Genomic DNA, 13,319 nt, shown 5'->3' on the forward strand with positions numbered 1-13,319 from the left:
CTCCTTTTTGTACCTCTGGTAGAATTCAGCTGTGAATCCCTCTGGTCCTGGGCTTTTTTTTTTTTTTTTTTTTGGTTGTTATGCTATTTATTATTGTGTCAATTTCAGAACTTGTTGTTGGTCTATTCAGGAATTCGACTTCTTCCTGGTTTAGTCTTGTGTCGAGGAATTTATCCATTTCTTCTAGATTTTTTAGTTTATTTGCATAGAGGTATTTATAGTATTCTCTGATGGTAGTTTGTATTTCTGTGGGGTCAGTGGTGATAGCCCCTTTATCATTTTTTTTATTGTGTCTATTTGATTCTTCTATTTCCTTCTTTATTTGTCTAGCTGTTGTATTTTATTGATTTTTTTCAAAAACAAAAAACCCAGCTCCTAGATTCATTGATTTTTTTAAAAGGATTTTTCGTGTCTCTTTTCCTTCAGTTCCTCTTTAATCTTAGTTATTTCTTGCCATTTACCAGCTTTAGATTTGCTGGTTCTTCTCTATTTCTTTTAAGTGTGATGTTAGGGTGTTGATCTGAGATCTTTCTAGCTTTCTGATGTGGGCATTTAGTGCTATAAATTTCCCTCTTAGCATTTATTTACCTGCATCCCAAAGATTCTGGTACACTGCCTTTTTTGTCTCATTTGTTTCAAATAACTTATTGATTTCTGCGTTAATTTCATTATTTAACTGGGTGTCATTAAGGAGCAGATTGTTCAATTTCTATGTAGTTGTATGGTGTTGAGTGAGTTTCTTAATCTTGAGTTCTAATTTGATTGCACTGTGGTCTGAGAGACTATTTGTTATGATTTCAGTTCTTTTGCATTTTCTGAGGAGTGTTTTACTTCCAATTTTGTGATCAATTTTAGAGTAAGTGCCACGTGGCAGTAAGAAGAATGTATATTCTGTTGTTTGGGGATGGTGAGTAAATTAGGTCTACTTGATCCAGAGCAGAGCTTAAGTCCTGAATATCTTTGTTAATTTTCTGTCTTATTAATCTATCTAATATTGACAATGGAGTGTTAAAGTCTACCAATATTATTGTATGGGAGTCTGAGTCTCTTTGTAGGTCTCTAAGAACTTGTTTTATGAATCTGGGTCTTCCTGTATTGGGTGCATTTATATTTAGGAAAGGTAGCTCTTCTTGTTGAGTTGATCTGTTTACCATTATGTAAATGACCTTCTTTGTCTTTTTTTGATTTTTAGTGGTTTAAAGTCTGTTTTGTCAGAGACTAGAATTGCAACCTCTGCTTTTTTTTTTTTTTTTTTTTTTTCTGCTTTCCATTTGCTTGGTAAATTTTCCTCTGTCCCTTTATTTTGAGCCTCAGTGCATCTTTGCACATGAGATGAGTCTCCTGAATACAGCACACCAATAGCTCTGGACTTTTTATTCAGTTTGCCTGTCCATGTCTTTTACTTGGGCATTTAGTCCATTTCCATTTAAGGTTAATTTTGTTATGTGTAAATTTGATCCTATCATCAGAATGATTGCTGGTTATTTTCCACACTAGTTGATGTAGTTTCTCCATAGTGTCATTGGTCTTTATAATTTTGGTGTGTTTTTGCAGTGGCTGGTACTGTTTTTTTCTTTCAACATTTAGTGCTTCCTTCAGGAGCACTTGCACAGCAGGCCTGATGGTGAATTCCCTCAGCATCTGCTTGTCTGAAAATAATTTTATTTCTCCTTTGCTTATGAAGCTTAGTTTGGCCAGATATGAAATTCTGTGTTGAACATTCTTTTCTTAAGAATGTTGAATATTGGCCCCCAGTCTCTTGTAGGTTTTCTGCTGAGAGATCCACTTTTAATCTGATGGGCTTCCCTTTGTAGGTGATCTGCCCTTTCTGTCTGACTGCCCTTAATATTTTTCCTTCATTTTGACCTTGGAGAATCTGATAATTATGTGTCTTGGGGTTGATCTTCTCATGGAGTATCTTAGTGGGGTCTCTGTATTTCCTGAATTTGAATGTTGGCATGTCTTGCTAGGTTGGGGAAGTTCTCCTGGATAATATCCTGAAATGTATTTTCCAACTTGGTTTCATTCTCTCTGTCTCTTTCAGGTAGTCCAGTCAGTTGTAGGTTCAGTCTTTTTACATTGTTTATTTCTTGAAGATTTTGTTCCATGTTCCTTGAAGGTTTTGCTGGTTCTTTTTCTATCTTTTTTTCTCTAGTCTTGTCTGCCTGCCTGATTTTGGCAAGATAGGCTTCAATCTCTGAAATTCTTTCTTCTGCCTGATTGATTCAGGTACTGATACTTGTGTATGCGTCACAAAGTTCTTGTGCTGTGCTTTTCAGCTCCTTCAGGACATTTATGTTCCTCTCTAAACTGTTTATTCTAGTTAGGAGCTCCTAACATTTTATTGTGGTTCTTAGCTTCTTTGCCTTGGGTTAGAACATACTCCTTTACCTCAGTAAAATTTGTTATTACTCACCTTCTGAAGCCTACTTCTGTCAATGTATCCATCTTATCCTCCATCCAGTTCTGTGTCCTTGTTGGAAAGGTGTAGTGATCATTTAGAGCAGAAGAGGCACTCTGGCCTTTGGGGTTTTCAGCATTTTCTTTCCACTGATTCTCATCTTCATGAGTTTCTCTAGTTCTGATTTTTGAGGCTGCTGACCCTTGGATGAGGTTTTTGTGGGGGCTTTTTTGTTGATGCTGTTGTTGTTGCATTGTTTGCTTGGCTTTCAATAGTCAGATCCGTCTTCCGCAGGGCTGTTGTGGTTTGCTGGAGGTTCACTTCAGGCCCTGTTCATCTGGTTTGCTCCCACACCTGGAGATGTCACTTGAGGAGGCTGGAGAACAGAAAAGATGGGTGTCTGCTGCTTCCTCTGGGATCTCTGACCTCAAGAGTCACCAATCTGATGCCAGTAGGAATGCTTCTGTATTGGGTGTCTGATGATTCTTGTGGGGGGTTCTCACCCAGTTGGATGGCACCAGAAGCAGGACCTATTTAACAAAGCACTTGCTTGTCCCTTGGTGGAGGGGGTGTGCTGCACTCGAGGGAAACCCACTCTTCTGGGCTGCCCGGATTCCTCAGAGCTAGCAGGAGCAAAGAGTAAGTCTGCTGGTTCACAACAACTATTGCCACCCTTTCTCTAGGTGCTCAGGCCCAGGGACATCAGAGTTATATCCCTGAGCCCCTCAGCTGGAGCTGTTGGAGTTCCTGTAAGGACGCCTTGCCCAGTGAGGAGGGGTCAGTGTCTGGTTTGAAGATGCAATCTGGCCGCAGTCTGCCTCAGCCGGTGTACTAGGCTGTGGGGAATACCTCTTGGGACCCAGCTGGCCAGCCTCCCTGGCTCCAGCAGGGGAAAAGCGTGGCCTGGAGCTATAGCGATGGCTGCCGCCCTTCCCCACTGAGACCTAGTGTGTTAGGTCGCTAGCAGCTGCAATGTTGGCTGCTACCCCTCCCACAAGAAACTCACATGGCTTAGACAGCGAGCAACAGCAGTAGTGATGATGCCACTCCTCACCCCAGAAACTCGGCAGAAATCCTAGGCAGATTCCAGCCAAGTGGCTGTTGAGAATCTGCCTAGTTTTATGGTTGAGACCCTACGTCCTGGTGGCATGGGTTCATGAGTGGGATCTTCGAATCTGTGGGTTGCACAGTTCCTTGGAAAAAGCTAGGTTTCTCAGGCTGGGTAGCACGCTCATTTCCTGCCTCCCTTGTTTGGGGGTTGGGGCTCCCCTGCCCTGTATGGCTTTCAGGTGGGCAGCTGCACCACACTGCTCTTTCTTCTCTGTGGGACATGCCAACCACATAGTCAGTCCTGATGACAGAACCTGGATACCTCAGTTGCCAGTGCAGGATTTGTGTGCTCTTTTGCTTCTTTTTGATGGGGACTTCTGATAACCACTGCTTCTAGTTGGCCATCTTGGCCCTGCCCTGCACCCCCAAAATAAATTCCTGTACGTTTTTAATCTTAAAGAGAGAACTAAGTAGGGATTTTTAAAACATTTCATTAAAAATCATTTTAACTAGAAAACATTCAATTTGTGGTAGGAATGGCAAGTTTCATCTTATTGAAATGACTTTTTTTTTTCCTTCATAATTTGGTCATCATAAGGACTCACTAGATGACAGCACAAAACAAAACAAAAATAAATGAATAACAATTTTTAACTTTCTGTCCACTACTGTTGAAAACACTTGTGTGTAAGTATCTTTATGCTAACTTTCCTCTTCCCTGCTTCTCTTCCTAAGATAGTGTCACATGTATGAGGAAAAGGGTCTCACATGACCATGCATCATGGGACAAATGGAACCCATTGGTGTCATGTTGTTACTGGGTAGATACTTGCTATTATTGGTTTAGTTGCAGCAATCCTGGCCCAGTGCTCCTTCATCTGGCCGGCGTAACCTATAGCTCAAGCTTGTCCAACCTGCGGCCTCAGGATTGCTTTGAATATGGCCCAACATAAATTTATAAATTTTCTGAAAACATAGTGAGTTTGTGTGTATGTGTGTTTTCCCAGTTTATCAGCTATTTGGTAGTGTATTTTATGTGTGGCCCAAGACAATTTTTTTTTTCTTCCAGTGAAACTTATTAGCAGGGGTGTCCAAACTTTTGGCCCAGTGAAGCCAAAAGACTGGACACCCCTGCTAAATAGATTGTCCTCTCTCATGCTTTCTGACTAACTGGACCTCATCTTATCTCTAGATGGCAGAGAAAACCTACTTAATTTTGGCCATATCCTCTATCTGCTTCTTGGCCTAGAAAGCCAACACTATAACCTCTGCTGCAGGATCACCAAATGTCTTTTATCAGAGACTTGTGCTAGGTCTCAGCTCAGCTTCCTTTCTCTCCACACTTTGAGAGCCTGTAGTGTTTTCTCAGGTGCATCCATGAGTGAGAAGAGCAGAGGGAAATGCTTGGTTTAAACTGAGGCCCTGTCCCTCAGCCCATCTACTTAATGGTCTGTCTTCCACTCCCAGTAGAAAACTCAGCATTTCCATAGGGACAGCCTGAAAGATGGTTCCTCCTATATTTGTATTGGGGACAGGATATCCGCTTGCCATTCACCAGTGAGTTCTCCTCCCTTCTGGGACTTAATGTCCTAGAGAGGAGCACCAATCCCTGACCCCTGGCTCAGTCTCACTCACCTCTCTTTGTCTACCTCTGATTCCAACTTCATAGATGTCAGGAGTGTCTTCAGCTCATTATGTAAAAATTTTGGAATTTGACCATCCCAGGTACATCACTGTAGTACAGTAAAAGAGAGGTGAAGGATTTAGCAAACCCTTTATCCTCAAATTTGTTCTGCCATTTTCTACACTGTACTAAAAAACATTATGTCTCGGTCTGTATAGATGGTTGTGAGGTAAAGACTATTGTAAATAAGTTGCATTATTTAATATTTGCAAAGTGATTGCCATCATTACAACTTTTTACGTGTAATCACTAAGAAATCTGACGCCTCTTTTTGCTTCTTTCATCTGCTGTTCTTTTTATTTTAATCCCTTTTTCTTATTTCTTTTAACCTCAATTTTCTTGAAAAAATCTCAAATTTGGTGAGTACTCTGGTATATGACACTGTCCCTGAAGTATGCTATTTAAAAAGAACCATAACAGCTAAGGCTATTCTCCTTAACACCAATCTTCTGCACCTGCAATTTGCCACCAGAACACCATTGTAACCCGAAGTTGCTATTTGATTTGCCTATCACTAGTGAGTGAACAGCAGGATTCTAATGTGGAACATATCACATTTTGCCCCTTCCTCATGTATATGTCCAATTTTTCCATTATGTGTTGTTAGTCTTGTCTTCCTAATTAATAATAACCTTCTTGTGCGATTTTATGTGCCTTTCAGATTGCCGCTTATAATGTGATGTGTACAAAACGTTAACAAATATCTGTAATTGCAATGGTCAGTGAGGAATATTGTTCAATTAAACATAACTGAACTATAACTCCCAATTATCTTTCATCCCTGGGAGAAGGGGAGAGAACCAAGAGTATTTTCTGAGTATGGTGACCACTCAGCTTGTAGCTCTTCTGAGTAAGATAAAAAATGTGAGAACTAGACTGAGTAAAACTATGTTTAAAAGCTATCTCTTTTAAATATGCTTGTGGCATGCAACAACCACAATATATTATTGTGGAAAAAATTTGCAAGTAGGTACAGGATATAAACTGTTGTATGTAATCATAACCATAGGAAAATGCTGTATTTAACAGCTAAAAATGCAGTTACTTTCGTGAGTTTTGTGACTAATTCCTTCTGAAGTGTGTGCTTTGGTAACAAAGTACCAAATCTTAAGTTTGTCCTCAATGAAACATTGAATGAAAATAAAGAGAATAAACATTCAATGAAATATCAAGAGGTTATCTAATAATTCTTGTTTTGTATATTTAACTTCATTCTCTCTTAAATTGAAGTTACTTTCACTTTGTTAGTTTTACATGGGTAGTATGCTTAAAATGGGATCATGTTAAAGAGTCTTTGTAGACATCTTATGTCAATCTTCTCCTCTCATCCCACAATTACACAAGTGAACGTATACGAATACACAGACAGTTGTTTCATTAATTATTCACCATTTGTGTGCTGAGTTGTTACTTTACTAGGATTCATCATACTGCCTTCTTTCCATATTTTAAAATGACTGATCAGGATTATGGGTTGAGTCTTTGATCAAGAAATATAGTAAAGTTAACAAATTATATAGTACTCGTCTCCAAGTCACACATGACTTGCAGTTGGCTACAGATATTATCTCACTATCAGCATTTATCATAGGTCTTTGAGAGAATATGATATTGTGAACATGTGTGTCCTTATCAGAAAATACTTTTACATTTAATAGTAAAAAAGAAATTAGGAAGTATGATCATTATTCAAGCTTTATTATTAATTCAAAACATATTTTTTAAATTGATGAATTTGATCTATTTGATGGTGCAATAGCCTTCTACCCTCAAAAGTATTCTTGATTATATCCTTAGAAGCTAATGTGTATTTACCCATAACTTTATTATACTATTTTCTAAAAATTCAAGATGGTTTTTGAATTTAATTTTTGCCAGTTTTTTTTTAAACTAGAGCCGAATTATAAATGAACCCACTTAGTACTAAGAACCATAAAGAGTAAGGCTGTTGGTTTGTGAAGTTTGACACCTTATTAATATTCTAAACCAAACTCGATTGCTGCTATCTCATCAAACAGCATTGGGCAGACATTTAAAGATTTTTATACATTTTAATTCAGCTGGTAACTTGATTTAAAACAACATTGATTTTTAAAGAAATTCATTTTTGGTCATGTATATCATGCTAAATATCAAAATGAATTTGTAAGTATTTGAGGCTGTCTAACGGGGTATTAAATTCTTAGAGAGTCTTTCTTTCCCCATGCTAATTCTCATCAATTTTCCATTGCTTTCATTTCCCCTTGAGCTTTAGCTTTTTAGAAGAATGATTCATTCTTTTCAGCATATACTATGATCATTAAACAATTATACCTTTATCAAGCAGAGCAGCAAAAGACTTCATGGATAATAATGAGGTTGGAAATTCTCCTATACAACCTGTTGGCTCATCTTGGAAGAAGAATGTCATGCCAAATTATTTTTTATGTGGTCAGTAATGATGTTCTAACAAGGATAGGTGGAGAGATGAGCATAAAGGGCAATGCTAATGGAAAGAACGATAGTAATATTCACCTTGCCAAAACATGGTAATGTCTTGACAAGATGCTACATGCTCTTGCTGCTAAATTAGGTTTCATACCAAGTTAGCAGCCCATATAGCTATCTGCTATCTTGAATGAACTAGATGGGTAATAATCAACCTTTCATGTTTTAGAAGTCTTTCATATGGGCCGGGCTCAGTGGCTCAACCCTGTAATCCCAGCACTTTGGGAGGCCAAGGCAGGTGGATCACAAGGTCAAGAGATCGAGACCATCCTGGTCAACATGGTGAAACCCCATCTCTACTAAAACTACAAAAAATTAGCTGGGCATGGTGGCATGTGCTTGTAATCCCAGCTACTTAAGAGGCCGAGGCAGGAGAACTGCCTGAACCCAGGAGGTGGAGGTTGTGGTGAGCTGAGATCATGCCATTGCACTCCAGGCTGGGTAACAAGAGCGAAACTCTGTCTCAAAAAAAAAAAAAAAAAAAAAAAAAAAGTCTTTCATATGATAATTGCTTTGAAATTTTCTTTTAAACCTAGACTTTATGATGCATTCACTGTGTAGAATGATCCTGAAAGTATGAATGGAGTAGGCAGGAAGAAAGTTTATTTGAATATAGTTGCAGTCTCTATCTACCTTTAATTTTTAGCTTTATACTGAACACGAATATGACTGAAATCTTCCCTTTTGATATTTCCTAATTACAGGATTTCAGAGTGTGATCTCAGATCTTGAGTGTGAAGATACATCTACATTAAACCAGAAATCACTAAAAGTGACATCTGGACAAGAACATTTGGAAAATTTAAAAACTGTGAACGTTGATCATGGAAATTAAAGAGGAAGGGGCATCGGAAGAAGGGCAGCACTTTCTTCCTACAGCTCAGGCCAGTGATCCCAGGGACTCTCAGTTCACAAGTACGTATGTGTGTGTTTACATCTAAAGATGCAAATTGGGTTGAAACATACATATACATATATGCATTCAAAGATTCATAGGAACTTCAGTTCTAACAAATGGCATGAAATTATCTAAATATTTTTTTCTTTGCACTATTTACCTTGGTGGCATGAGTACACGATATGCCTTTCATCTTTTTTCTTGGGTAAGATAGATGATAGTCCATGAAATAGTTAAATATCAAATAACAAGATCAAAGCTCTTGAATATATATTAAGATCCTAATAAATGCTTTTTAAGGACACCTTCTAGACACTAATACCTTCTAAGAACGCTTTCTATTGATATTTATGTAATCTTATGTGTGATTATTTTTTGTACTGTAGAAATTCTCTCTTTAAACCCAAAAGGTATTTAAGTTGAAAGCATTAGGAAAAAAATATTACACTAGAAACTTAGATTGTCACTGCCATACCAGAGATCACTAAGTCAAAAATATAGAGCCCATGAAGATTTGGCCAAATTTGCACACAAACATTAAATTGGTTTTGTGTTACTCAAGTGATTAAAATCATTAGAAGAATTGTATGTTTTCTTTTATATTTAAAATTCTAGGGTTTGGGGTTCATTGTTTAGCATGAATTATGCCTTTTTCTTTTCTTTTCATAAGATTCCTGTAATCCAATTATTTAATACTGACAAATATATGCCTAACCTTCTCTTTTCATTTAAATTATAAAGCTAATCTTCAGAAAACTGTATTGGTTGGATGCATTTTTGAGAAATGTGTTTGTCAATGTTTAAAGCAGAGTTAATTGTTAATGACCTTTAAAAAAAAAAAACCCAGACATTTGAAGTTCACAAAACCCTACCTAGTGACTGTCACTTTAACTTCTCTTGGAAAATCTAAAATTGTTAACCAAAGCAATTGTTAAATGTCAGCAGGAGAAAAAATATACAGTTACTTTGCAAAATAAACACAATAAATGTTAACTCTGTGAATAAAAAGCAGATCATTTTTATACAAAATGTGATTCTAAAAATATATTAGTGGCCAAATGCCAGTATATTTAAACAGTATTGATGAATGCACCAGCAAAAGTAAGCAAGAAAAGGATTTGTATAATATTCTTTATTGCCGAATAGTTTACTCTTCCCTACATGTTAGTTTTGCCTCTTTGGCCATCCTTAGGTTGTAACAAATGGTGTCCCATTCATACATCCAGTCATTCACTCTTGTTTAGGAAGCTCCTACACTGTGTGTGGTCTTCAGACATCTACCCATCGCAGCATCACTTCTCACAACCTGATCACTCTACCGTCTAGCTATTAGATGGTTTCACTTCTATACCTTTGTTCTCAGACGCTCTTTTCCTCCTACTTTATCTTAAGTTATTTAGCCATCTTATCATATTTTTTAAACCTTGCTGACAAAAGGAATGCAAACATTTTATAAAATGTTGGTTTAAGCTATTAATGAATTAGCAGAATAACCAGCACCACAATGTCTATCATAACCTAGCTGAAGATATCTCTTTTGTTATTGATTTACTATTTACAGCAGGTCAGAGTGGCTTGGGAAAAAAAAAAATCAATTTAAGGCAGTATTTTGGTAAGGGGATTCTTTTTGGAGGTTCCACTTCTGTCTACATTACATCCAAAAGAAATAAACACAGTTGTAAAATACGTTTTATGTTTGCCATGGCTTACAAAAACAACATTTCTTGGTTTCTTTATAATCATAGAGATAAAATGACCAATCAAATTTCAAGTCACATCTAGTTCTGTAACAAATATTATGCCCTTCCCTGAGAACTGGTTATTTATAGGCCTGATAAACCAAGTTTATTCATTCTGCCAAATATTATAGTTATTCATTCTGGTCAGGATGAAGCATATTAATATACATTGACATATTCTTGATAATGAATTCAATTTTTTAAAGCTGAATTTGTACCTATTATTTATAGGTATTCAGAAGACTCCAAATGAACCACAGTTGGAATTCATCCTTGGTAAGAAATTCCATCTTATTTATATCAATAAGTATAAGAATTTATGTAGTAGTTTGAAAAGTATAGGTACAATGCTTACATCAATACATATTTTACAAATTTTTATGAACATTATTCTTTTTAAAAAATTGTTCTATAAGGTAGGTGTTATTTTCTCCAAATTTATAAGAATTAACTTGCTGCCCAAGGATATAGGGTTCAGCAGTGATAGTTTTTCCTCTCAACCAGATCTATTGGTCACGCATTTCATGCCTAGCACTCATTTTAACACAGTGACTGCATTTTGTTGCTAACCAACATTTCTGCAAATGTGTCTAATTTTCTTATGCCTGGGTTGGAGACTGGCCACCTGTAGTTTCTCTTGTGTTCTTTTATGGCATTTACAGGATTCTTGCCCATTTCTGTCTTATTCAAGAACGTTCCCTGACTCTTTTATATTGATTTTTGTGAACATATCAATGACAATGAGAATTTAACTTTCAATCAAGCTTTGACTTGTTTAAGCAACTCTGAAGATCTGTCACATGTAAAAATTTGTAACTTTGTCCAAGGATGAATTAAAAATGTACACTCTGAGGCCAGTGTACTACTTAGCTAATGAATGAAAACTACTTTATATTTGAATTAAGTATGACTACAAAAATGACATAAGGAAATTAGCTGCAAAGAGATTCTTAAAGAAGATATAACTGGTTCATATGAACTATATAGACAGGTCTTTTTTTTTTTCCTCTCATTCTGAAATATTTTAGAAAGACAGTAGTATTTTTACATTTTATTTTAAACTAAGTTTTATAGACTAATACATGCATATATTCAATTTCACATACAGAGACCAGATATTGTATTAGAGTATCAAAATATTTACTTATTAATATACATATTTTCTAAAATTTTGGGAGCAAATTGAAATATATACATACTCTATACTGGATTTCAGTGGTTGGAATTTCCAGTTATTTTGGGAACATGAATTTTTATTATGATTTGAATTTATATATTTGGCTGAAAATATTGTATTTTGAAATATAACTTATTGAGACCATAATTGGTATGTAATTTACTTTTTGAACTTTTTTGTTACAAGTGTAGCTAAAAGGTGCTATAAATTAAATATTAAAGATTTAAAATTTTTTTCAGGTATTGAGAAATAGGCAGAAAAGTGAAAAACTCAAGAAAATTTTATAGAATTTTTCAAATAAAACTATTCTTTTTTTTTTTCCTCTCTCTCTAGAGGGTTTTCAGATTATATCAGATATAAAAAAGAACTTGTTTTTTAAAACAGAGCTGAAGAGCAAAAGAAAGCCTAGGCACTCTTCAGTCTTACTACTTGAGCTTTCATCTATCCATCTTTCATTTTTCATAGAAGAAACTCACTTTTTACATTTTTGACAGGACTTCTGAAAAGTGAAATTTCATTAGAGTTATTTGATATATTTCAAAGCACAAATAAAGCTTTCTTGTTTGCCTGCTGGAGAAAGAGGGCATCTGAAGGAACAGAACCAATTAGGATGGTGATTGTCAGGCAAATGTCGTGGCCAGCCTTTAAGAAATAGCATACCTGGGCCAAATACCAGTCTTCCAGTGCAATTAAGAGACTCTGTCTTGTTCAAAGACCAAACCATGCTGTTTGTTTAGAAAGCCTAGTCAATTTCAGTAACAACACTGTCGTCACGTATGTTTCCGGTTTCGAATCACAGAATTAAGAGATTAGCAGCTGCGAGAATTTATTCTTAAAAATATTCCTCCAGTATAAAAAACTCAATTTCCTTTTTTATGTTTATTTTTAAAATACACTAAGAAACTTAACAACAGATAATTTTATCTTATCAAATAGCGAGAAATGCTTGATGAATGAACACAAGTTTACTAGAAGTGTTATTTCAAGTCATCATAGAATTGTATTGGTGATCCTAGAAGACAGTCCCCAAACTGTTTGGTTTCTTAGGACTTTAAGATCTTCAACTAGACTGTTTCTTGAAGATGTTTTTAAAAACGTCTCTTTCAAGGGTATTACAGGTAAACCCTTATATGTTCTACTGTATATTTTTTGTCATTTTTTTATATTTTAATTCCATAAATCCTTTGACATCACCTATTGTATGAGTAACTTCTATTCATTTCCTAACAACTGAGAGAATAATAACTTCTTAAATATTTTTATCATGTTTAAGGGTGTACATATTTATTTAATCAGAAATAAAACAAGAATAAATTTTAGGAAAAAGAAATCCAGCAATGTAGAGAGATTTTTTCATCTAATTTGTAAACTAAATCTTTGATATTTGATTCTCTACGCTTAACCAAAGTATTCAAATAATTTGGTAATTTCAGTGGTCTTGCTTTTTAAATTAGGAAAACAGCCACACCAATCAATTTGCTAGGTGCCGTATTGCTTGTTATAAATTATTTCCATCAAGGATTTGTATGCTGCTGTAAAATAATTATATCTTGCTAAGTTCCTCTACTTATTCAGTTCCTTTGCTGAAGTTCCTTATTAGTAAGGTAGGAGATACTTAGTCAATTGAATAAGCTAAATGGATAAGTGTCTTGAGCACAAGATAAGCAGATACTGAAAAACTGAATATCTTTTGTCCATTGTTAACTGTATTTCTAATGGTTGACTGCATTGAAATGAAATAATTCACCCCTACAACTACAACTCTTGTTTCCTCATATTTTGTTTCTTGGAGTATATCAATACTCTATTTTCACAAAGAAATAATTAAAAACCTAAGAGAAGACTTATTTTGTTTATGGTTTAATGATACTGTTTTCATTTCA

The 13,319-nt window shown here is 35.7% G+C and overlaps 1 protein-coding gene across 9 annotated transcripts in view; it reads left to right on the forward strand.

Moving 5' to 3' along the window:
• INPP4B (inositol polyphosphate-4-phosphatase type II B) overlaps positions 1-13,319 on the forward strand; it is an 871,737-nt gene that overhangs the window by 434,952 nt on the left and 423,466 nt on the right. For all 9 annotated transcript variants that reach the window (XM_074396868.1, XM_074396869.1, XM_074396867.1 and 6 more), the window contains 2 exons: positions 8,327-8,537; positions 10,491-10,535. In XM_074396868.1, coding sequence (XP_074252969.1) covers positions 8,447-8,537; positions 10,491-10,535 — 136 coding nt within the window. In that variant the 5' untranslated portion in view covers positions 8,327-8,446. The remainder of the gene's footprint in view (positions 1-8,326; positions 8,538-10,490; positions 10,536-13,319) is intronic.

The sequence above is a fragment of the Saimiri boliviensis genome, chromosome 3 (genome assembly GCF_048565385.1).
Source record: "Saimiri boliviensis isolate mSaiBol1 chromosome 3, mSaiBol1.pri, whole genome shotgun sequence".
NCBI classification, from domain to species: Eukaryota; Metazoa; Chordata; class Mammalia; order Primates; family Cebidae; genus Saimiri; species Saimiri boliviensis.